Raw genomic sequence first — 26,670 nt, 5'->3', positions numbered from 1 at the left:
TATGTGCCCTTTGTTATTATGTCTTATTTATGCTTTAGGTTTACGCTCTTCAATTCTGCCCAGTTATATCAAGAATCGTTGTTTTGGGGGAGGAAAACAAAGTTATTTCCTATCAGATGGATGCACAGGAATGCAGCAAAATGTAGACAAAAATTATCTTTTTCCAAAATTATTGTATTCTGGCAGGTAGAGAGCCTTTTCTTTCTGAGTTAGCTCTGCTGTTCTTTGAAATACTTAAAAGCAGTCAGCAGTCAACAAATAATATGAAACACAAACCTCTGCAGTACTCTTGCTACCCTGCTGTGCCGTCTGCGCATTCTTGACAAGCGCTGGGCTTTGCACAGTCTCACATAGAGAGATGTGAGACTTACTAAATAATCAAAGCTGCTGAAAGACAATACAACTCCTGCCTCCTTGGAGAAACATTTACCAGCAAACGCAGTTGAGCCGATGTTTTGGTGACCTTCCGTGTTTCCTACCGATGGCATGCAGTTACTTTTCTTTTCTTTTTTTTTTAACATAATTTCTTTTTTCAGATTTTCTTTTCGGTATGTCAGCATATACATGCTCTCACCCTTTTATATCCACGAAAACTTGGCTGCTTGTTCAGTCTGTGGACCCTTGCCATAGATAAGGGCTCCCTCGGTCTAGGCACAATACAGACAAAAAAAAAATGAGTGTTTCTGTCTTGGAAACGTTCCGAACACTTGGAAATGACGGGACTATTTGGAGCTGAGCGGTAAGTTGCTGTGAAAAGCAAGGGATTTTATATTACAGAAATAACGTGTATGAGGTGGATTAGAGTTGCGAACGTGTGTAAGCCTGCAAGAACCAAAGCGGTGGAAGCAGCAGAAGCAACCCGAAGGCTGGGACGGAAAAGGCTGGTTAATGACCCTGCTCAAGATGTTGCAGGGCCAGCTTCTGGCAAGAAGGAAGATGGACTGATCTTCCTGCTCCTACTGGGTTTTAATAAATGCCTCCATAAACTGGAGGATAAACCCTGGTTTAGGTCTTTCCCCGCCTTTCTATCCTTCTGCGCTCATTTCCAGCAGTAGTGGATTTACTGTCTTTGCTGTAAGTACCTTCGCAGGGAAATAAGAATTCATAATCTGCAGAGATAATATATATTAGAATGAAACTGTTCCAATACTGTGCCTGCCAGAGGCCAGGCTGAAAGATAAAGAGATATAAAGCTTGCAGTAGTCGTTCATTACACCCTTGCATTTGGCTGGGAAGGAGTAACCACACCTGCTCAGTGGACCGTGTAGGTGTTACAAATCTTTGATCTTTCTGAACCTGCATTGATTTACTAGAGAAACATTCCATTATTCTTTTCGTGCTAGTAAGAGGGAAATGGGGGTAATTCTATAAAAGTATAGTTTTAGCTTTATATTTTCTTTACTTTTTTTTTGGTTAAATTCCTAATTAACACAGAGTCAAATTGCCTTGTGATTTGTTTAAGGTTACTGGCAGTTTTGTAAAGTCTCCCGATGAAATCGTGCCTCTTGCAAAGTGTAATAAAATTCCACTTTAACTTGCAGTCAAGCCAGACTTATGTCCGTTTAACTCGTATTTCAGCCATGCTGTCTCTTTTATGGCAGCTTGAGTAGAGACCAGGGAGAAACATAATAAGAAATTGTCTCCTTCCTCCTTGTTAGTTAGTTACTTGACATCTGGCTCGAATGTGGATTGCAGGCCCCTCTTCAGCCCTTGTTGCTCTCCTTCCAATAAAAAAGTCTGCCTTTTTCAATGAGGAAATAAATTTAGAAAAACTGTCTATAGAAAACCTCAAGTTATAAACCATCTTTTCCAAAGAAGAGGCGTTTTAACTAACATCCAGCCCTGACAGCTTCCATGCACGGCATACTTCTTGATTTCGTAACAGGGGGAGATTAATGCTGCCCTTCTATTACATGCTTTGGGATCTGTGTGTACTCCTCTGTAGTCAACCTCCTCGTGAACTGCTGCTTATTAGCAGTGGAGGCACAGACGGCTTTGTGTTTGCGCGGCTCAGCTGAAGGAAGGGGAGGATGGCACAGATAGCGACGTAGATGGTTCTGAGCATCTCTTTGTACCGAAGCAACTCCAGCTGAGTTTTCTTTTTTTTTTTTTTTTTTTTTTTTCAGAAGCGCGTGTAAGCCTACAATAGGTATCAGACCCTGCTCCCTCAGACCCTGCTCCCAGTTGCAGAGAGCCTGAAGCGTTTGTTCTGTGCTGAGGAATTTGGGAAGTTTGGGTTGCAGTGGATAACTAGCCCTTTCCTGACGCCAGACTATCTATTGTTAAATACATGACAGTCATAGTAAAATAATATTATGATTCCAAACACAGTAACGAGAGAACCTAGAATTAAAGACCACCGTCTCATTCAAAGTGCTGGATGAGTATTTTTCATATAATGTATTATTATGCAATATGTTGTTTTCCTTCCTTGTTCATGTGAATTCATGCCTTGTTACTGTGCCCAACTCAATTCCTGCTCTGAAGTGAGCATTCTCAATTTCTTTCTGAACTAGCAAAATTTTATCACTTAGTATCTCACAGTTTCAAAAAAACTATGTAGCTTCCGTGCGCTATTGTATTGAACCCTGTGCTGTACATAAGGGGGGATTGTTAAATCAGGAGTAACCTCACTGGATTTTGGATTTGGATCTGTCTGAGGTTGCTGTGATTTGGGGGTATTTTCTTCAGGGAACAAATCAGACCCTTGGATCTCAAATCGGGCAATTAATTAGGGTTGCATCCAGGTGTCTCTGTCAGTTGTCGAAGAGGACAGCAATGCTTCCTGAGGAGGAATTCAGAAGTAAGTAGGAGAGAGCAGCAACAGCTTCAGATCAGCCCATGGAGAACGAACACTGTGTGATGACTTCTGTAAAATTTAAGAACATCTTGCCCTTAGTGACTCTCTGTGAAATACAGTCATTGGCTCTGCTCTAGAGTCGCAGTGTTTCTGTGCTATCAGGTGCTCCTTGGTGTAACTCAGTCCCTGCTGCTGCCTGGTGTCCTGGCATGTCCTGACCCCATGTGGAATGAGGTCTGACTTCACTCAGTTCCCCCACACACCTGAATTTCCTTTGCAGGGAAGCGGGATGCCTGCAGGGAGAAGGACCTGCGGAGCTGGGGAACGCATCTTCCTCACGGTGTCTGACAGGGAAATCCTGATACCAGGACTTAAATGATCTCTATGGCAGACTGGGAATTAAAAAGCACAGTTCTCTCTTCATGTCTTCCTGGCTGCACCTCGGGCTTCAGTCACAACATGCGTTCCAGCTGTGGCTAACTGAGCCAAAGCTTGTTCTCCCTGCTTCTTGTTCCCTGCTTATTGTCCAGATTCCCTGAGCCCAGAGGTGCCAGCTGCCTGCCCCTTCTATTGCTTTGCACCGAAAGGGGCTCAGAGCAGACGGGTTGAGGAATTCAGCTTCAGGACACTGGCACATTTCTATTGAGTACTTGACGTGTTTTTCCAAATGCTGAAGAAGACGTTGCCAGAGTTTTTCAAGATAGAGAGTACGTCTCCAATGAAAGTTTTAGAGAACCTTCAGTAAGCAATTAAACAAATTTAGAGGGAAGAAAACCTCTGGAGCTACAAAGCCCAAAGATACTTTCCCCTGCTCTGGGCATCCTTGAGCCATGAGTTCCTCCTAGAGGAGCGGAGGAGACTCTGGGGGGTATTGCTAATTGTGCTTAAAGTCCTCCTTACACAGCTGTTGTGGAGGCTCCTGTGCCTCCTGTCTAATCCTGCACGAGGCAGATCTTTGGTGTGACCCGGAGAAGCCATTCCTGTAGTCAACTACATTGCTGTAATTTACTACACAAATGGCTTCTCCAGGTCAGACCAAAGGTCCTGCTGCTTCTACCCCAGTGTTGGTTGGTCTTTGAAGCACTTGAATTGCCTTGGCTGAACTTCAAATAGTAGTGTGTCCTAAAGCAGACAGTAAATTAGGAAAACTCCAAGGCAACTGATTTTTGAAGTGTGGTGAAGTTTATTGAACAGTTGCAAAATACAGTCTCGTGGTGGGCAGCATCAGCATCTTTAGTTACCTTGCTGATAATACTTCAAAGTTACTGTGGTCATTTTAGAAAGACAGAACGTATGGAAGGCAATAAAAGGAAGCCTTCTGACTTGTAAGTTGATATTTAGGCTTACAACCACTTGAGCATACCGACTAAAAAGTGTGTGCCTCCATCAGCGGGATGCTGTGGTTGGGTGGAGGAGCTCAGCCTCTTGGTCTTGCGCTTCTCTTGGTGTGCATGTGCGTGTACACGTGTGTGCGCACACCTGGCAGGATGGTGGGAAGGGTGGTTCTCACGGGGCGTCAGGACTTGCTGAGCTTGCGTTCGTTTCCTCCTCTGCTGCGAGGTGGCCTGAAATCATTCAGTGTGGGTGAATTCTCCTGAACGTGTCACAAAAGTCTCAAGTCTGATGGGATGTAGAGGGGCAGCGGGGCGTTGTGTGCAAAAATGCTGAAGGAATGAGAAAATATTTCTGTAGGTGGCTGACATCCTGATGTATTGGATGAATTTCAATGAAGTTGAGCACAGTTTGGGAACAATAATCCAGTGGCTGCATGCATTGCTAATGTTAAAATATGACTTACAGGAGATGCACTGACCATTGATTTTATGCAGCCTTTTACTCGTTTTCTTGAGTTGTTTCTTACATCGAGTCTTGCTGTGCTATTCTCTTGCTGAGACCAGCCTTTAACTTAGTAGTTAAAGTTTCTAAATTTGGGAAGATCACTGATTTTAAGTCTTAGTCATACCAACAGCAAATACGTCCATCTAAGCTTTTGTTATCGCTGTATTTATAAAAGAAAGCTTTTAAACTTTGTGTTTGTAGCGCACAGAGGTGATTGACGTCCCTGGCAGGTTTGCCCGGGACTTAGTTCTTCCCTTTTACAAGATTTAGAAAATAGCCAAGGTTTTCATGCTGGGGGGAGGTAAAATCAGCAAGAAACACTTCTTTCTAATGCTCTTCTAGAGGCGACCACCTTCAAAAGGGTTTTAAATGTGTATGGTTTAATTTCTTATGTTAGCTAAAGTTCTCAAAGGGCTTAGTTTATGATTAAGGAAAGTTAGGTGCTCTTCCACTCTTAGGGAAGGCTGGGGGGAAAAGGGCTTCAGCCCGGCATTTTTTAATAGCTGTTTGATGATGCTAAAAACAGAAACAAAACCCTTATGTTTATTGTTTTGGGGTTTTGTAGTAATGGCTGTGTTTTCTTTCTGTAAAGCTTTTGATATTAAGGGCCAAAAAATGCTATCTGTACAGATACTGTTACACCAAATTAAGTACACAAACACACATGCCTCCAGAGTTATTTACTATTTCTAGAGAGCATGTGATAAAAGGATCTTTTTTAATTTAACTTCAGCTCCCACACGTTCTTTTTTTTCCGACCTGGTGAGTCTGGGTGTCTCTCACAGCAGGTTCAGGAGACTCTCTGCAATCTTTCGTCTTCTTGTTTGGCTGCTAATAACCGGAAAAATTGACCAAGCGAAATGGTGAAGAAGTTGAGCCAGCAGTTGCCACAGTGACAGTTGTCCAATATAAATATCTTACAACTCTTCTGTTTATCATCTGTTTTCAGGGCAGTTTAAGCTGCTGGAACAAGACCGAGATATTAAGGAGCCAGTGCAGTATTTTAACAGTGTGGAGGAGGTGGCTAAAGCATTTCCTGAACGAGTTTACGTCATGGAGGAAATAACATTCAACGTTAAGGTAGTCCCTGAATAAATATTTATCCCTGTCTAAATGATTAACTGTTACAACCTTTATATACACGGCAAGTGAGCAACGGCACTGTGTGGGAAGTGTGATTTTTGAGACAAATGAGCCTTTAGTCTTCTGCATTCAGTGATGGTGCTCTTCGGGATTGTTTTTGCAGTCTTAAATCAACATGTCCTCCAAGGGCTCTCCTGTCCTATGGCACTTTGGGGAGCAGTCCTGATGATCCATCCAATAATTCATCTAATTAGGATGCTTCTGCCAGATTTTGAACAAATGTTGTTTGTTGCCCCCTTTCCCCTCCCCCTCCATCAGTCTGAATTTTATTCTCTGCTAAGCAGCAGCTGCTCAAATCCCTGTCCAGAAAGACTTATTCTCAGAGAGCACGCAGGGTGAAATGATGGGCTTGCTTGTCTCAAAATTACTGCAGCTAAATAGCATTGTGAATAAAACAAAAAAAAAAAAGAAAACCAGAACAAAAGACACACTTGTTCTCTGCGTGTGTGTGTTCGTGTGCATGTGCACGCCTCTTGGGCTCATCAGAGGGTCAGCGATCCCATGAGTGTAAGAGGGCTTGCTGTCACCAAACACGCTGCAGGGCAGTGGCATGACACAGTGAAGACAGAACTTGTTCTTCGTTGTCCTACCTATATGTCCTACCTATGTGTGTGACACTACACAAGGTAGGTCAGCTCTGCCAACAGAGCAGAGTGGTCTTTGGGTTCACCTGGTTTGCAACCACCCTGGTTGCTGGACTGGTTCCAGAGCATCCTAGAGCTTGGGATGCAATGGCGCAGATCCACGTCATGTACCCTACAGGGGAAACTGGTTGATCCTGCTGGTGCAAAACCAATATAGAGTTTCCTGGTGCCATGTGTAGTGACATGGGGTTTTTATAACAGCCTTTTAATGGCTTATTTCTCTTTCTCGCACTGCTAGAGTTGAGGGTCACCAGCTAGGCTGCAATTTTTATAGGTGTGAGGCAAGATTGCTGAAGACTGCTGTAAGTGCCAGAGCTCATCAGTTAATTAATTTAGCAACACAGACTCATGCCTTTCAAGACAGTAGGTTATTTCCATTTCTGCTCTCCGTTAACCTAAACCCATAAACAGAGCCTTTCATGAATGAAGGCTACATGAGAAAGTTGGAACACTTTTGTATGTTTAGAATGTAGTTGGGCAAATCAAGACAACAAGAAAATTCCATTTCTACCAGGGAATATCAGTATTCCCTTGGCACTGCTAGCCTTATCCAGTGCTGTGCTGTTATTTTTCAGTTGATCAATGACCAAATCAGGAAAGTGGCACAGGAAAATGTGCAGCTTTGATTTTATAGGGAGAAAAATATTTGTCTGCAGGCTTGTTTAAATGTAAAATGTTGTGTCTTGAGTTTAATATGAATGTTCGTGAAACTCTTTGTCATATTTAGCAAACTAAGAATTAAGCAGAGATTACTGTTAGATATCAAATTGATTTAAAAAAGATATTATAGTATACTCCTTAATGTAAATAACAGTAATAATAATCCAGGTTTAACCTAGTTACACAGTTATCTTGGCAGCATTTCTCTTGGCAGTTTTTCCAGTTTCATAGAAGTCTGTTCCAAGGTTATCATCTTCCAAAAAATAAATGAACTTAACAGGATTTATTAAAGTGTTTAATAACCCTTTACATGCAAGAGAATTATGTATGCTAAAATTTTAATACATGGGAGATCCTGTCAAACTGATTAGAGCAAAGGGAGGAAAACTAAGTATGGTTGATTTCTGTCCAATGCGGTGTGCCCCTTTAAATTCAGAAGGTAGCTAATCCGATATAAAAAGAAAAAAAATGCCTACAATATCTGATGAAGCATTTAAGATGAGGAGGAACTCTGGGAATTCTTTCTCGTCTCAAACACTCAGGTCTTTCATGGCTAATTTTTGGAGAAAGAGGCTGTAGAGTTACACCAGACGGTCACTGCGTGGTTTTGTCTGTGCTTATTGAGGTCTGCCTGCGTGTGCCGATATGCCACGGTTATGGTTCGACTTGGTGCAAACCTTCCTCCTCCGTGTAAATCCTTTTGCTGCTGCGGCAGGATTTTACAGCTAGTGCTGCTGTTCAGAGAACTGCCTTCGGGCTGTGACGGGCCATGGGATCTTCTCCAAAGAGGGGGGGGATTTACTTTATTTTTACTTTGTGTAAGGCGGGCTGTTAACACATGCCATCAAGCAGAGCTGGGAGTGGAAGGTGGAGTCACTTTTCACAGAGTAGCAAATAAAAATTTTAGATTAATCCAAATTTTCGTAATGGCTAAAACTGCTTCTGGTAATTTCTTTGGACATACGTGTGTGTCAGTACTGCGCTTGTGTACCCAGTCAATTGCGTCAGGTACCTCAGGTGGCCAGCAGCATTTACAGGCACAGCAATTTAGAAACTTCTGGAGATAAGCTATTTCACTCAGTAAAAAGGTATTTAATCGGTTCCTAACTGAAAATTAGAGGCGTTCTGTCTTTTCCTCACTGACCAAATAGGTGATAACCTTTTTTTGGTATTAATATTCAGCACACAATTGCAGAGAATTTTGCTTAGGTAACAGCATTACACTACAAAAATGAGGGGTTTTTTGATTCTCTATGCTAGGAAGAAAAATATTAAGGAAGTGGAGCTACCCCAGGGCCTAGCTTTTTGTTGATTTTTTTTTGCTGAACCAAGAGCAGTAGGTTTCTGCAGTCGGATGCTCTGGTCCCATACAGATGATGGTCTGCACAAATACCCAGGAAGCTATTTGCATTAAGACTCAGAAACAAAACCAGGAACAGAAACCCCACAAAAAGTTCTCTTAAAAAACAACAATTTTATCTGAAAGATTGAGCATTGGACGAGCCATGAATTCCTGCACTCTAAAAAACAGCCCACTTAGTGTTGCACAACCCTTCAGATCTTCCGGGATGTCATTTTTGTCGTGAAGATATCACTCTGTCGCCCTGGAGAGGCTGTGAAGCTGTTTGCCAAGCCTTTCCAGGGTGGAAAGGTGGGTTAGTTAATTAGCCCTATAAGGATTCTTTTCTTTCTTATCAAAGACATTGTTTGGCTGGTGTGAGCTTTTGATACCTGATTTTTTTATTTTTTTTTTTAACATAATCCTCTGTTCACAGTGGTTTAACTCTGTTGGCCCATACAGTGTGCATTTTGGCAGAAATAAATCTATTGTGAAAACTTTTCTCTTTTCTCCCTTCCCTTCCCTTCCCTTCCCTTCCCTTCCCTTCCCTTCCCTTCCCTTCCCTTCCCTTCCCTTCCCTTCCCTTCCCTTCCCTTCCCCTTCCCCTTCCCCTTCCCCTTCCCCTTCCCCTTCCCCTTCCCCTTCCCCTTCCCCTTCCCCTTCCCCTTCCCCTTCCCCTTCCCCTTCCCCTTCCCCTTCCCCTTCCCCTTCCCCTTCCCCTTCCCCCAAATGTTAGTGCAGTACAGTGGAGCAAAATTGATCTCCTGATTTCCTTGCAGTTCTGCTTGCAGTTCTGTTGGCTCTGGTAAACTTTCCGTGAGTTTCCAAAACGCACATATGTGGAAGGTTTTAACCAACACTGGCATTTTTATACGTTGCAATAGAGACTTTCTTTAAATCAGTTCGTGTGTAGATTTTAGCTCCAAACTTGCAGGCAATTCATAGTACTTCACCTTGAGAATTAGTGCTTTAAGTCCTCTCGTTGCCTCGTGCCTTGATGCCAGCCTTATAAGGCTGCAAGCCTCAGCTCCAAGAAGGTTTTTTCTTCTTCTCTTCCCCATCTCTCCCCATTACACACAGGCTGTGGCACGTTGGTGTCTTGCCTTGGCAGCGCCGTGCTGTGGCTGCCCCTTTCCTCCAGCATCTGGTGCACAGCTCAAGCGAGAGAGAAGCTTAGACCTGCTGCTTCGTGCCTACATCCATGTGCCTGCTGGAATGTTTCTGCTCCGAAAGGAGCCTGGATAGCGAGCGCCATTGCCTCTCAGTGGCTTCATGACCTGGCCTTCCTGACATCCCACGTAAAGAGATCATAGAATAGAATCATAGAATCATTTAGGTTGGAAAAGACCCTTGAGATCATCGAGTCCAACCATCAACCCCACTCTACAAAGTTCTCCCTTACACCATATCCCTTAACACCACATCTAAATGACTCTTAAACACATTCAGGGATGGTGACTCCACCACTTCCCTGGGCAGCCTATTCCAGTGTCTCACCACTCTTTCTGTGAAGAATTTTTTCCTAATGTCCAGCCTAAACCTACCCTGCTGCAGCCTGAAGCCATTCCCTCTTGTTCTATCGCTAATTACCTGTGAGAAGAGACCAGCACCAACCTCTCTACAATGTCCTTTCAAGTAGTTGTAGAGAGTGATGAGGTCTCCCCTCAGCCTCCTCTTCCTCAAAGTAAACAGTCCCAGCTCCTTCAATCGCTCCTCATAAGATTTATTCTCCAGGCCCTTCACCAGCTTCGTTGCCCTCCTCTGCACTCGCTCCAGCACCTCGACATCTCTCTCGTATCGAGGTGCCCAAAACTGGACACAATACTCAAGGTGTGGCCTCACCAGTGCTGAGTACAGGGGGACAATCACCTCCCTACTTTTGCTGGTCACACTATTTCTAATACAAGCCAGGATGCCATTGGCCCTCTTGGCCACCTGGGCACACTGCTGGCTGATGTTCAGCCGCTTGTCAATTAGAACGCCCAGGTCCTTTTCTGCCAGGCAGCTCTCCAGCCACACTTCCCCAAGCCTGTAGCGATGCATGGGGTTGTTGTGGCCCAAGTGCAGGACCTGGCACTTGGCCTTGTTGAAGCTCCTACCGTTAGCATTGGCCCATCGGTCCAATCTATCCGAGTCTCTCTATAGAGCCTCCCTATCCTCATGTAGATCAACACTCCCGCTTAGCTTGGTGTCATCTGCGAACTTGCTGATGATACACTCTATGTCCTTATCAAGGTCATCAATAAAAACGTTAAACAGAAATGGTCCCATGCTTTGTGTTAGAGCTCTCTGGTATTACCTGCCACGTTTTGGGTCATTTTTGGAATACTTTGATTTATTTGAGACGTGCCTAAACAGCACTGAAGTCAGCTTTTAACGTAGCAATCAGGGCAAAGTCCCTCTCAGTTGAGAGGGAAATGAACATATAATAATATGAAGAGTTGTAGCTGCTGATACTTGGGAGATAGACCTTTATAAAAGAAAAATGGGATAGTGAAATGGGTCACTGAATTTAGTGTACTTCCTTGAAAAAGTTTGCTTATTTTTTCTGCTAATAGCTGGTCTGCAAACTCTTTGGTTTATACTTGAAAAAATCTTTATCCGTTTTTTCTGACCTGTAAAAAAAAATAATGTGTATAGGATATATTATATATATATGTAGTGCTGTGATTGGCCCCTTGGCTTTAATAGTAAAAACCATATGCAGTAACTATGAATCAGAGACCTCACAGTTGAGAAGAGCTCTACCAAAAAAAAATCCTAACTGTGTATTTTTAAAGTGAATGCAATGCTTGCGTTACTCTAATAAAATCTAGCAGGTATAACAAGCAATATAAAGCCACAAATCATTTTTATAAGGAGTTCACCTGTGTCCAAGTGATTAAAGACTTCTACGTCAAACTGTAACAAATTAGAACAATTGGAGTCCAAGATGGGATATTGACTCAGGTGTTATCAAAACCTATTTGTCTGAGTTAACCTTTCCTTAAGCAGAAGAAACAATGTACTTGAGCTTTCCCAAAAGAACATGTTTCCCAAATAATCATTCATCACTTTCCTGATGCCTGTCACCTGCAGTAGGTATAATTGGCTTCTGGATGTTATTGAATTGCAGGAGTCTTAAAATTTAAAACATTACAGTGACTTAGCCCACTGCTGTTCTGGGATGTGTCTGTAAGCCAGTAATCTTTGTGGTCAGCTTCCTGGCATCAATAGCGAGTGGTTAGTATGGATCAACATCTGGCAGTAGGGAGGTAGAGGGCAAGTACAGCATGGAGTAGGTTCTGGTGCTGTGGGTCCTCTGCGTTAGGAGTTGTTCAGTTTGAACATCTGCTAGTGATTTCTAGAAGGCTTTGGAGTATAGTGTGGCAAGCACTGCCTCTTCCACAGAGCTAGAAGCACTGATTATTCTCACCAGAAAGTGAAAACTTACTGATTGTTCTCACCAGAAAGTGAAAACTGGCTGGGAAAGGCAAAAGAGGGGCAAGAGGAAAGTAAAACTGCAGGAGTAATTGTTTTAATGCATAAAGCATCATTGTTATAATGTGTAAAACAGGGCAACCATGACGATAAATGTGTTTGGGGAAGGAGTTATTTCAGGATGCTCCCAAGGCTAATAGTTTGATAACTGGGGGAGACTTTGTGTTTATAAGGTAATGACAGCAACTGGAGGTATGGTGGTTACTGCTGCACGTTGTTGCACTAGAATTGTCCAGTGAAGAATTCCTTTTTTTAAATAGACGATGTGAGGGGGTGGTACACACAAAAAATGAAAACATGAGGGCACAGTCCCACTGTGGAGATGTTTGAGGAAAATGTGATGTCCTACCTTCCTTCGCCCCATTCCTTCAGCTGGTCTCAGCTTCCTACCAGCAAGGTCTTCACACCTGAAGGTTCGAAACCAAACCTGGGAGAAGTCCCAAAGGAGGCAAGAGCATTGCTCGAGTGTGGACAAAACAGGAGGAGGGGAGTGAGCTGGAAGTGTGGGGCAGAGTGGAGCTGGACTGGGACCGGAGTCAGCCCTGCCCAGGAACATTACACAGCTGACTGAAGGCTTCTCAGGTGCTTTCAGCCTTCTGTAGCATTACCCAATTTCCAAAAACATGAGGACATTCTAACAGCTTGCCACAAAAATATATGGTTACACCTGGTCAGTCTGTGTTCTGGACCACCTTAACTCTGTCACTCGGAGACAGTGCGCTGCTGTCCTTTTCTTCGTCGTAACCAGTGATATGCCGTGTCACACGCGTGGGCTGGGACATGCCACTAGCAGGTCCGAGTGTCTGAAATAGCGTAGGGCTCTGCTACACCCTACCAGTGACTGCGTAGCAGGAAGCAGAGGGTGCACGGGGCAAGCTCTCAGCAGGGGTGTGAAGGAACATAGGGGTGCCTGAAGGCGCAAATCCTGTTGGGTCAGTGCTGGAAGCTTAGAGGGTAGAGGGAGACAAGTCTAGCGTGGGTTATCTATTCTGCCTTTTAGGAATAATTTATGGTATGCACTTTCTCCTGGATCGTGTTGTCTTTAGGTGTATTATTTAGCATGAATGAAATCTGTTCTGGGGAGCTGCTGTGCTTGACTGATTTCCTGGGCCAGTGGGAGCCCTGTGAAGTTTACCAAAAGCACAGGCAAAGCCCAGCACCTGGGATGCAACACGCTGACGGGCTAGAAAGTGGCTCTGTTGAAAAAGTCTGAGGGGTACTTGGTGAGACAGCAGCGGTGGTGTTGCAAAAGCGGCCAACAGCATATAGGGCTGTATAAGCAAGAGTGCAGCCAGCAGGTCGCAGTTGGTGATTATTCCCCATCATTCAGCACTCATGATGCTACAGCTGGAGTATTGCTTCCAGTTTGGGAAACAGCTTTTTTTCCAGTGGGAGCAATTCCAGTGTACCAAGATGGTCAGGGGGCTGTAGCAAATTATGTGCTAGGAGAGGCAGGGAGAACTGGGTTTATTCAGCGTTGAGAGGGCTGAGGGGAGATTTCTCTGCTGTGCATACCTATCTAATGGGAGGGTGTAAAGAAGACCAACAGATTCATCTGAGGTGCCCAGTGGGAGGACAAGAGGCAACAGGCACAAGTTGGAACAGGAGAATTCTGCTTCAGTATAAGAAAAAAAAATATTCTAACATGAGGGTAGTCGAACAAAGAAAGAGGTTGCTCAGAGAAAGTGTGGATTCTCCGAATGTGGAAAAACTAAAAATTTAATTGGACATGGCCCTAGGCAGCCTGCCATAACTAGACCTGCTTTGAGGAGCAGGTTGCACTAGATGACTCTGGGGGTCCTGTCCAACCTGGAGGATTCTACAAGTCTCACCTGATGTCCTGTGCTAAAGTCCACGGTCCTTTGTTGATGTTTCTATAAGTTTTGTGACCATTGACCCTTGTTTGAGTGAACAAGATGGAGCAAGTTTGATTTTCATAGATTATTGCTACGAGGACAAAGTGAAGATCATTTAGCTATGTAATCTGAGAAACAAAAACTTAGAGATATCTGGGCATGAGTTTCTAGATGATTTTAGAGTGATTGCTATGTATGGCATGATATATATCGATATTGATATGATATGTATGGTATGTATTTGTTGCTAATATCCTGGAACACATATTTACCTACCATCTATGCTTTACAGATGTTAACTAACACATGGTAATGAATGAATTAACCTAACACAAGAAGAGAGGAGTTAGCTTTCTTCACTTTCAGAACTTAAATTTTAAAATATGCACCAGCAGCCTTAACTTCACCATAGTAAGGTTTAGTGGGTAGGAATAAAGTTGTGCAGTCTTAGACTTTTCATTTCATTTTTTCAGTTTTTTATTACAATTTTGGACAGCAGCTGATACCTTATATTTATGTTCAGAAGGAAGAGTGCAGAACAGTATTTTTCTCAGCGTGCCAAACTAGAACTGTGGCATGATTTTAATTCTGTTCCAGCACAGTAAGATTTAGCCTTATTTCACCTATTATTATCCCGTGACTATAAAAAAAATACTTCCAAATTTTTTAATTGAGAATAATTTTGCCTTTAAACGTGCCTGGGGAATATAAAAATCCATTTGCTATTTGGCTGGTGGAAATGGATGCCATTAATAAGCAGCTGCTTCATGAGACCTTTGTTGTGAAGCTCGGCCAGTTAGTTACCCCTGTGGTTTCACATCTGACCCGCCATTTCCTTCTACAGCGGCTTGTTTGTTTGCGAATCACCAGGGAACTGCGAGTTGGCCAAGAAGCAGCTCCCACAGCCGTAGGTGGTGACACCTCCCTCGCTCCGGCCGGTGTCCCCGCAGGAAGCAAGAAAAAGCTGTATCCATACTGTCTCAAGTTAAAATTTCTGGTAGCGTAGCTCATGTTGTCCGAAGAAGCCATTTGTGGGGACTTGTTGATGCTAGAAACCGATATTTTTACAGAACGTGCCCTTTCAAAAAGAGAAGGGGGAGACGTGCACCAGAGCCCTGTGTGTCCTCAGCTCCTGTCAGCTCCACCGAAGGCAGGGCTACGTGGCCACCCCCAGCTCTGCGGCAGTTTTGAGGAGAAACCAGCAAAGAGCATCCCACCGGTGTTATCAGCAAAAAACCCGAGTGCTTTCCTTTCATGTTGCGGTGTTTCAAAAATGTTGTCTGGCCAGCGGTGTGAACTGTGAATGAGTATTACGTACCATAAAACCTAGCAGTTTCCTGGATTAGACCAATTAGTGTTTGTTTAGATAATTCAGGGCTTGAATGACTTCCTCTCCGGAAGCCCCAGGACTGAAGTGCAAAGGCGGCACACCTCGGCGGAGCTGCCTGTGCCTTTGCTCTGAAGGGCTTGCGGAAGATAATCACAGCTTTACAAATACGGGTGAGCTGCAGATCACGTCTTACAAGAGGAAGCATTATTCACAGCGCTTCTCAGTTATTAACTGATGGGAGTTACAGCCTTGATTCCATGCAATGGCCATTCTGTGATGACACCCGAATTTGAAGCCCAGAATTTGAACTTCACACAGCTCCATGTTCAGGGATTGTGGGGTTTTAGGGGTTGTGGAGGTGAGGAAGGGATATACTATATCAGTGTATGTTTTCCTTTGCATTTTTTTTAGTATATTCCATATTTCTGAATAAAATGGTCTATACATGTTAGTAGCATTTATCTGATGCACCATCCTTTATGATGAGGTATCTGATGATGATGATGAAGAGCTGAGTGGGTTCCGTTAGGTCCTTGGAAAGGGCTTTTCAAGTTAAACCATTCAAATACGAAACAGAGCAATCTTGTCTATAAAGAGTTATTCCAGTCTTAAGGAAATAACTTCAGGAACAAATGAGCTTTGGACATCTGTTTTGTCTTTTTTTTTTCTTTCCAGTACAATTTCCATACTAGAAAAGCACACACATGGCTGTGCATATGTTGTTTAATCTCTTAATTGCAATTATGATCAAAAAATGAGGAAGGAAGTCTATGACTAGGAGAGCAAGGCAGAGGGGGAGTTAGGCATATGGGATAGACCGATATTCTTGACTTCTCCTTAAGGGAATAGATGTCATCTGTCATTCCCCCTAGCCTGGAAGAGATTATATCAAAGGGATATGCTTCATCCATAATGATGAGATCACCTTTTCTGCTCCTCAGGGAGCTGAAGATGGTGAAAGAAGTTTGCTTCCCTCAAGAGCTTGGCAAATAAGTTCTAGCAAACAGCAAAAACAAAGGGGTGGGAAAGAGATACCCGAGGGAACCAGATATGCTCTGTCATTGCTGCATGACGCAGGTAGCTATTTGAATTGCTGGGATATGTGGATCTGTCCTTTCTTTAAGAACTGGTTATGTTTGTTCTCTTGCCTTCTTTGGCAATTTCAGGTGGCTGTTTCCCCTCACAGAAGATGCAGGAATGTGCAGAACAGTAACAAAGGTTACTTGGCCAACCTTCAGGTTACACACCTTGCACTTGACTACTCAGCTGTTCAAATAAAGTTAGTTTAGTTTCTCCCAGTGTATAGTCAGTTCAGTCTCAATAGACTTGATATGATTTGAAGTATTATCTCCAGTGGGCGAAACCCACATTTTTTGTTATTATTTTGCAGGTGGCTTCAGGTGAATGCAATGAAGACACTGAGGTTTACAACATTACCCTTAGTACTGGGGATGAGCTCACTTTAATGGGGCAAGCAGAAATCCTGTATGCAAAATCTTCTAAGGAGAAGTCACGACTGAACACCATCTTCAAAAAAATTGGGAAACTTAATTCAATTAGTAAACTAGGCAGAGGCAAAATGCCCTGCCTCATCTGCATGAACCACAGGACCAACGAAAGCATCAGTCTCCCTTTCCAGTGTAAGGGCAAGTTTAGCACCCGCAGCCCATTGGAGGTGCAGATGCAAGAAGGTGAGCACACGATTCGCAATATAGTAGAAAAAACCAGGCTGCCCGTTAACGTGACTGTGCCGAGTCCTACACCAAGAAACCCTTATGACCTGCATTTTATCCGTGAAGGGCACAGGTACAAGTTTGTCAACATTCAAACCAAGACTGTGGTGGTTTGTTGCGTGCTTCGTGGCAACAAAATTATTCCCATGCATTTTCCCTTGCACTTGACACTTCCGAAATTTATTCTACCTGACAGTCTGGTGAAGGGGGAGCTATGGCACGAATCCCTCATCCAGCACTGGTTTAATATATGCCAGGAACAGTTTGACATAGATGAGTATTCCCGTGCCGTGCGAGATGTGAAAGCTGACTGGAACGAAGACTGCAAGAGCCCGAAGAAGAGCCGATGCACGGGGCACAGCCACGTGCCGAACTCCCTCAGCTATGCACGGGACGAACTTACTCAGTCCTTCCACCGGCTTTCGGTGTGCGTCTATGGAAACAACTTGCATGGCAATAGTGAAGTGAACCTCCACGGCTGCAGGGACTTGTGTAACGAGTGGGCCCTGTTCTCTCATGATGCTCTTCAGTACCAGGAGTCTGGTGACAGCAGCAGCGATTACCTTTTTCCTGAGGTTAGCGAAGAATCGATGTTTCTGCCTACAAAACCCGAACTTCCTTACGAAGAGCTGTGGTTGGACCAAGGGTCTGGAAAGGCTGGTGACCAGCCTCTCACTCGCTCGCTAAGTGAGAAGAACAAATGTGACAACTACAGAGGGTCTTTCCGATCAAAGTGTGGTACCGCATCTCTTCCTGTGCCTGCGGCTGTCGGAGCAACCACAAAGTCTTCAGATGTTTCCCTACCTCCACCTCCAGTGCCTCCCAAATCAGAAGCAGTAAGTGAGGGTTATTTATGTTGGTTTGTTTCTTTTTTCAGCTGGTGCAGAATTTGCTTGGGGATTTTTTTAAGGGAAGACTTGAGGGGGGCGCACACAGAGGGGAAGGAAACAGGGAGACTGTGAGATGTGCAACTTCAACTAGTTTCCTACCAAGTGTGAATTATATCCTAAGAATCACCGTAGTATATTTAATATATCTGATCTAGTAACTTAATCCTGATACTTTCAGGTGATATTATTGGGGGTTTTTGCTCCCACCAACAAGGTCTAAGAATTGCTAGGTCACTTCCTTCCCTTGCTTTCCCCATCATCTCTCCATGTGGCCTCCATGTTTTCTCATATTTTCTGTGGCTCTATTCTGTGGCGTGACTCCACTTGGAACTGCCTCGGATCACCCAAGTGTGTGCGTCTTCAACTGATAGGCCCTGATAATGAGGACAGCTAGGATTTTTATGGATTTGAAGTGTTCGTTAATGAGATATTTTCTTCTTGGTTATGAGTCTATGGCAGATTTTGAAGAATATTAAGTGTCATTGACCTTAAGGAAACTTTATCAAGCTAGACCTGAACTAATCGCTCTGTGCCGCTTATTGAAAGAAAACATGTTTAAATAGAAACTCTGCTGAGTTGACAAATGAGCTTTCTAGAGGTCTCAATTTTAAACAGAGCATGTTTCCTGTCCTAGGTTTTCTAATGAAAACTCATGGGAGAAATCACTTCTCCAAACCTGAAACGTCATGGAGACTTCAGAGGCAAAAATACAAGTGTATTTTATCAACTGGAGCTTATGTGGACTGGGTGGAAAATCCAGCCATTACGTGGTCTCTTGACATAGCCCTAAACATTATTTTTTAAAAAACACAAAAGAAAAAAGAAAACTTCCCCCAGGAAAGAGTGCCTAGGAATCTTTAGCAAAATTTAAATGATACATACTTATGTCATGTGATTCTTGACAGATATTATGATTTAACAAATTAGTTTTGCAGAGTTTTTGCTGGAATTTAAATAAATAAAATACTGTTCCATTTGCAAGTCCAGTGATATTTTCAAGAGCGTGGCTGCACAGTAAGGTGAGACTAATCTAAGGCCAAACTGCAGCAAACCATGGTGATCCCGTCCCTTTCCTATTCCCCTTTTACAGTCCAGCCGTGTTGGCCGTAGCCTTTCCATCCTGTATTTATTGTTGCATTTATTTGTGCTGGGTTAGCCTGCAGTGGGTCGCTGTTCGGATCCCCCTGGCCTGGCTCTGCAGCTGCTGGGGAGGTGCGATGAGGAGAGGGGAGGACAATGCCAGTGCAGGCATGGAACACACAACGGCAGCCCTTGGACTGTGCCGCCAAAACTTCCTCGAAAAGCAGCCACAGCAAAGGCAGGAAAGTCAAGACATTACGTCTTCTTAGCAAAGAGTGTTTATGTGTAACGTCTAGGTGCAGGAACCCGAGAGCACTTCCTTGCCTCCGAGGTCAGGTACGTGCTGACACGTTGTCCAGACTCCCTTGGACAAGTGCCCAGCAGCACCGTATCGGGATGAGGTTCCCTGGCAGCCTATGCTGATGTAAACCCATGTGGGGCTGGTCCCTCCCTCCTCCTCCTCCTCCTCCTTTCCCAGCCACATGGTCCTGGCTCCTCTTTTGTGCTGGCTCTGGCACTCCTGCTCCTGGGCAGGCAGCCAGGTCTGGATCTGGAAAATGATTAGTTTCCTGCTGATTTCTGCAAGCTGAACTGCTTCAGCGCGGGGTCAAAGGAGTACCGGAGCCAGTGCCGGGGAGCGGGTGGGAGGGCAAGGCGGGGAGGCGGGGGAAGGCTGACCCTGTGGCGGGGTGAGGGCAGCCGTCCTGGCAGGGGGTTGCTGGCCCCCACCCCTGGTCATGCCGGAGGCGTGGGTGTCTCATCTCACACCTGTGACATGGGTTTTGGGATGGTGGGAGAGCCATGGAGCACCTGCACAGCATTGGTGTGGACCCTCGTGCTTGGGGATCCCTTGTGGCATAGCGACTCCCTTCTGGGGGCGGCAGGGCAGCCTTTGGGATACCTACATATGTTGCCTTTTAAGGTCACTTTGAAAAGTTGTCGATTTTGTCATGTGTGTCTTACGTTACTGAGGTAATGTGTGAGCGCTGTCAGCAATTTTGGTATTACTTTCTAGCCGTGCAGGAGAACTAATTTCTGCTAAAGATATTAGCTTGCATTTAGAGGCGGGCAGGGGGTGTAACCCCATAAGAAATAAAACAAAATAAAAAAACCCTGCGTCTCTGTAGATGATAATCATTTAGACTTGGTTTTGTGGCTTCCTGGAACAGCTTTGGAATGAGTATCAGTGATCTACCGAATTCATCAGTGGGCTGGGGCCAAGGCGATGTTTGCATGGTTTCCATGTAGGGTATTTATAGAATAAGTAGATCTCAGGAGCTGCTGATGAACATGCGGTTTAGTTCATGAACAACGCTACATGATATTCTGTAGCGTTTCTGCATAAAGGTTGGCTGGCAATTGTATTTTTGCATGCACTAAATTTAAAATGTGTGTACAGGAGCTGGTTGTAGGAGAGAGACAAGGACATTCGGGTGTTTCAGAAGCTGTTCTGGTTTTCTCCTCAGCAGGAGGATGAAGCATTCAGATATATAATGCTTATTTTCTCAACAACCTTTCAGAAAATCAAAGTAGCATGAAGGCAGAAGGCAAGGGGGGGCGGGGTGACCTCTGAATTAAGGCCTGTAAATTTCAAATTGCTTCAGTCCCCAAACGCTAATTTGCATAAAATCAGAGCCTGTTTTCCTGATTGATTTAAAGCACATCCCCGATGGAGCGTGCCGGCAGTGCAGGCTCCGGTTGGCAAGGAGCGTTGAACCTTGCTTTATGCCCACGGTCATGCCGACGATGGGGGGTGTTTTACCCTGGTGGCCTCAGAAGTGGTCACTGCGATGGGCACCTGCGATGCCCAGATTTGTGAGTGATACCCCAGGGCACAGGGGGTGGTGGCAGGGCTTGGGCTGGCACCCAGGAAAAGGAGCAGAGCTCTATAAAATCCACCTCACGCCGTCGGAAAGGGGTCACCATCCCCAGGTCACGGGAAGGAGTGCTGGAGCATGGGAAGGCTCCGACATGCACTTTGTCTGTATCTGGCAGCCGCTTGGCATCTAGTGCTTCTGGGCGAAAGAGTATGTCCTTGTAACAGCAGCAGCCATCGCAGTCATCGTGTCGCACGGCAGCTGTTCCCCTCCTCTCCTGCGTGGATTTCGTTGCTCTTCGCTTGGACCTAACGAGGGTAGCTCTCCTCTGAAGCATTCCCTTGCTCTTGCAAGATCTCTCCTTTCTGTTCCTCTGCTGGGTTTCCCGAGGGCTGTGTCTGGCAGCTGTAATCGCGGTCTTGTGACGAGGGACCAACTGGGACTGCAAACCGGTATTATTTATGGCCTCGTTCTGATCTGCAATCTAGGTCAGCAAGGGAGCTTGGCATAGTTGGGTATGCCAGCACCTTTGAATGCCGGCAGTCTTCCCAGGAAAGAATTCCTTTTAACCCCTTGACCGTCTGCTGTGCTCCAAGAGCTCCCCTGAATGGTCTCTCTAACCCCATGAGTATATATTCAGTAGCATGCAGTATTAACTTTGCCTAGTCTGACTTGGGGAAAAGAAGAAAATATAAAAATGAAGTCCTTAGGCATCCTTGGGGCACGGCACTAAAATGGTTGAAGAGTTTTATGCCTGAATTCAATAACAAACATGAATAAAATTGATTCTTTTTTTTTTTTTCTTGAAAGAGCAAATAAGAACCCTTAGAGCAAGATTTATTTCAGTGTTTTATGCTGTCGGGCATTTCCTGTAATTTTGACTTGTTTTGAATTAGGGAAAAAATGTACTATAATGTCCTAGTCCCCAATTTTCCATTTCACAAAAGTACTAAATGGGTTGTTGCATTCTGAAAGCACTGAAGATTGCAAAAGGTTCCACATTTATTTTGTTTTTAAATAAATTAAATCACTTTAATTGCTAATTGTGTGTTGCAGAACTGCTAAGATAACTTTTAGTTCTGCAGTGTTGTTGAATTTAAAAATAAACTATAACTTTCAAACACAAAGAGAATTTCCCTTTTCTGCTGCATCTAAGACTGTTTCAGACAAGGAGAACATAGAGGTCTGCTCCTGCCCAGGGGGAGGTGGTGAGTCCTTAAAAATCCTGACTGGCAGCCTACTTCTCAGTAGCCTTGCTCACCTCTAGGCCTACTAAATAAAGTTGCTCTTCCAAATATAGGATCATAGAATGGATGGGGCTGGAAGGGACCTTAAAGACCATCTAGTTCCAACCACCCTGCCATGGGCAGGGACACCTCCCACTAGGCCAGGTTCCTCAAAGCCCCATCCTTGAACACTTCCAGGGACAGGGCATCCACAGCCTCCCTGGGCAACCTGTTCCAGTGCCTCACCGCCCTCAGAGTAAAGAATTGCCTCCTGATATCTAATCTAAATCTCCCCTCTTTCAGTTTAAAACTGTTAGCCCTTGTCCTGTCGCTACATTCCCTGATAAAGACTCCCTCCCTGTATGTACTGATGAGATGAAGGTTTTAATTCCGTCAGTTTTTCTGTGGGGAGTACAGTGCTATAGTTGGGTGTTTTAAGCTGCAAAGTTGGCTGGCTGCAAAAAGGTAGACCCATTGGCTGGGTGCGTTACTTGAACAGGGTCTTCTGCCCACACCTTTCAACTTGTACATTACGTAGTTAACCTTATCCTGGGCTGCTTTGGCAGCTACAGAAGGACTGAAGCTCCAGGTCTGAATCCCAGCATCTGGTAAACACAGGATACATGTACTATCCCTGGGGGAGGAAGGCTGGGAATTATCCTAGAGCTGGACGGCTGAGTATCACTGGTGAAGTCAGGAAACATCAAAGTCTGTTGATATCTTTTCATTACGTAAGCCTGGTTCATTACATCTAAATAAACAACGCTAATGAAGTTTAAGCCTAATGAATTGCTCCTTACAAAATGTAAAATTTCTGGAACAGTCGGTCTGATTTCGTATGTTACTGGAAGGTTCTTTTACATTGTTTCATTGCTGCTCCTTTTTAAATGAGTGGATATCAAACTACTGAAAGGCACCCTAAAAAAGATTGCCAGTAGCTCTACTGGTAGCAAGGCATTCTTTTGGGCTTCTTTATGACAGCCGCATACTGTTGCAAATGTATATACTTAGGATCATTTTTCTCTTCTCCTCCCTTTTTAATTATTTCCTTTCACAGAATAAGGCAGAACCAGATGTGTTTCATCTGGCTAAGAGTGCTGTTGCCCAGATTTTCTCACTGCTTACTTACATGTGCTTCTTTTTGTACAGGTAAAAGAGGAATGCAGGCTCCTGAATGCTCCCCCCGTCCCACCACGGAGTTCAAAGCCATCCTCCACCAGTCCTTCCATCCCTCCTCGTACAGTCAAACCGGCACGACAGCAGACCCGCTCTCCTAGCCCTACTCTGTCCTACTACTCTTCGGGACTCCACAACATGTACGTGTTCGAGCTGTCAGAGCCGTGTGCTAGCACTTTTTGAGAAAGTTAAATTTAGCAGTATTCTTTTTGAAGGCGCTTGTGTATAGAGGCGTGGTACTGTGTCGGAGTTGCTGACTTTTTGTGAAATGGGCTAATCTGTCAAGTTACTTTTAAAGAATCAAGGGGAAGCAAAGCTCCAGCAGAAACTATGTTTTACTAGATAGGATGTAGCATTTTACATTAAATACCTGCACATATTGCTATAGGTAGTCTCACTGTAAAGTGGCACAGGCTGTCTAAATGGAAAATCCTGTACAGTTCTGTATAATTTTTGCAAGACTTGAATCTTCAAACCAGAACATCTCAAAGCTAGTTTTCGAGTGGGATTTCAGTGCTACATGCATGCAGTGCAGCCAGCTCTGATAAGTGGGGGCACAAAAGGGGTGTAGTAATCCAGAAATGTGTTGTGCCATCTATATGGGAACCAACGGGGTGGGTGTGATGGAGAACAGAGAGGCCAGCAGACACCACTGAGTGCAAAGTGAGGTGTAGCGGAAGGGGGCCAGACAGCTTCCAGATCAAACCCACTTCAGCACAAACCTAGCCCACAAACTGGAAAATCCACTCAGGTTAGTCAAAAGTAGATTTTGGATTATGTGGCTGCAAACCTTTTCGTAGCAATGCGGTGTTCTTCCTTTGGCTTTAGAAAGTGTATAGCTTTTGAAGTCTCACCTTCTTTTTGACTTTATTGTCTTGTTGCCATTATTTTTGGTATCTATTCAATGACAAGATACTACCTGTCTGGATATTACAAATTGATCTGAAATGCCACTGAAATCATTTCAGCCTAGATGCCATTGGTATAATAACTTATGCTGGAATTGCCTTTCTAAGCCATACTGCACATTTGCAGCTTAGTGTTGTGTATCTGGCAATGATCACTCTAGATCAAGGCTGCTCGTTTGTTTTTATGAAAGCCTGTTGGGTAGTTCTGTCAAGGTCTACTCCACAGGAGGCACCAGACCTCCCAGCATTTGAGGCCCACCAAATGCTGCTTTCTCTCTTTGTAGCTAAGAATACATCTGCCTCCCAAGAAACCAGGAAAACAATGAGAAGTGAAGTTTCTCAGGAATACAGGTGGTATTATTTGCCCTGAACTTCACAATATTTGCATGAAATTCATCTCCAGCTTGAGTCCAGACCAGATATCTCCATCTTGGTAGAATTGACTGAGTGCTGCAGAGGATGCTGCTAAAAAAATGGCAATGTGTGGAGTAACCAGGTTGCTAGTGAGGTTGCTTTTCATGTCTTCCCATTTTTATCAATGATCTTATTTTCTGGATTGTAAAGGGTTGCAGCCAATATTTTAAACCCAAACAAAACCAATATGATTTGTCCTTATCTGCCTATAAAAATGTCTGATGTCTGACTTCAGCTGTATTTGATGTTTCTCTTGCATCCTTTGGCACTGAGTCCCAGTGAGTTAATTTTGGTGGAGGATGAATAAGGAAGCACTTTGAAAATGTTACTTTATCAGTTTCCAGTAATTCCGTTAATCTTTTAAATCATTAAATGTTCCCATTTCTAATATTGAATTAGAGAACAGAAATACGATCAATCCCTTTAATTCCTCTGTATTGCTTACGACACCTCACTGACTGTCTTCTCTGAATTGAACAGCCCAATGGCTAGATTTGTGAAAAATGCTTTGCACTGTGTACGTTACAGCAGTTGGCCTTTAAACAGCCAGAAATGACCGCATGACGGTGTATTCTTGTTGAGGAGGGAAAAAAAATAATCATAGAATGGTTTAGATTGGAAGGGACCTTAAAGATTGTCTAGTTCCAACCCCCGTGCCATGGCCAGCGACACCTTCCACTAGACCAGGCTGCTCAAAGCCCCATCCAGCCTGGCCTTGAACACTTCCAGGGATGGAACATCCACAACTTCCCTGGACAGCCTGTTCCTGTGCCTCACCACCCTCATAGTGAAAAATTTCTTCCTTATATCTAATCTAAGTCTACCCTTTTCCAATTTGAAGCCATTACCCCTCGTCCTATCACTACATGCCCTTGTAAAAAGTCCCTCCCCAGCTTTCTTGTAGGCCCCCTTTAGGTGCTGGAAGGCTGCTGTGAGGTCTTCCCGGAGCCTTGTCTTCTTCAGGCTGAACAACCCCAACGCTTTCAGCCTTGTAAACTGCTATTGTAAACATCCAGCTGCTTTAACTTGCAGACTTGTATTTGTGACGTAAACAGTAAAAAATAAAAGTTTGGAGGGCATGGAGTGGAGAGCGAGGGATGGTTAGACAGAGAGGGGAAACTGCATCTCTTAGGGCTGTTTTCTAACTTATAAAATTAGTTTTATAACTCACTTTCAGTCATATAGATTAGAGCTGCTTTTACGCATCTGCTCTTTGTGTTTGAGCTGGGCAAGTCCAGGTTGGCTGCCTCTCTGACTTACGGTAAGCACACAGGGGTCTATTTTTTGTGTCAATCCATTCAGAACTATGCTGGTTTTTTGAAAGCTGCTGCCCTCCTCAAGCGGTTCTCACTGAGCTGTCACAAAATGACTACCTAGTTTCTTTCTTGAGTTAGTTAGTTTCCAGAAGAGGGAGGTGAGTAATTAAAACAATTATTTCAACTGTTGGTTTCCCTCTGTTTTGTTAGATGAGGATTTTGTAAATCTGCTAATTGTTTTTCCAGTGTTCTGGCTTAATTGGCCAGAATTCCAGATTCTGTAATTCCCAGTCCTTCAGACTTTCTAAAAGAAAGTGGCGTAAAAGCAGCAAGCATTTGCTTTTGATAACAGATTACATGCTTTTGTTGGCGTCTCTGCCTCTCAGGAACACCTGGATATAAACCATCAGTTCCCTCAGACAGGCTGAGCTTAGTTTACCACCTGGAAGTAGGTCAGGGTGACTTTCTTTACGTGCCTTTGAAAAGCAAGCGTTTCTCATCATAGCTTTTGAAGGATATGGACGAAAAACTAAGTTACTGCGGGGTAAGCTTAAAACCTGATACTTCAGCACACGCAGCTAGGTCTGCTTACACTTCCAGGTAAAACTCTTCCGTTGGCAGTAAGCATTAACTTATTCTGTGTTATTATACTGTGCACTGGTGCAGTTTTTGCACCGGTGACTGGTGGGGAAGGATTGTGTGCACGTGCAAGTGCCGTAACAAATGAAAACGTTGGCTCCAAAAGAGCTTTAGGTCATCTCTTACGTCAGTCAAGCTTGGGTCTGGTGCAATGATGACCTGCTCCTGTTACGAGCTTTTGCATGCCATGACACATCTGCGGTATATAAATATAAAATACAGGATTAGAACATCTTCTAGTGTATGTGAGGCTGTTCCTTTTCCATGGTGGCGTCCCTCAGGAATTTGCCAGTGGAAAAACTGAGTGTTCAGGAGATGATACAGAATTGAATTGAGACATCTACTTTTTTACAAGCTTGAAAAACCAAGACGTGAGGCCTTTGGGTATATCAGCATCTTGTCAGGCTCGTAGAAGGAGTAAAAGAACTGTCAATGCATTA

General features: G+C 44.1%; 1 protein-coding gene across 1 annotated transcript in view; it reads left to right on the top strand.

Moving 5' to 3' along the window:
* GAREM1 (GRB2 associated regulator of MAPK1 subtype 1) overlaps positions 1-26,670 on the top strand; it is a 107,839-nt gene that overhangs the window by 74,616 nt on the left and 6,553 nt on the right. The window contains exons 3-5 of the mRNA XM_063326782.1: positions 5,589-5,719; positions 16,482-17,660; positions 22,987-23,153. Of these exons, the coding sequence (XP_063182852.1) occupies positions 5,589-5,719; positions 16,482-17,660; positions 22,987-23,153 (1,477 nt within the window). The remainder of the gene's footprint in view (positions 1-5,588; positions 5,720-16,481; positions 17,661-22,986; positions 23,154-26,670) is intronic.

The sequence above is a fragment of the Chroicocephalus ridibundus genome, chromosome 2, assembly GCF_963924245.1.
Source record: "Chroicocephalus ridibundus chromosome 2, bChrRid1.1, whole genome shotgun sequence".
Taxonomy (NCBI): domain Eukaryota; kingdom Metazoa; phylum Chordata; class Aves; order Charadriiformes; family Laridae; genus Chroicocephalus; species Chroicocephalus ridibundus.
This window is presented reverse-complemented; position numbering and strand designations above follow the sequence as displayed.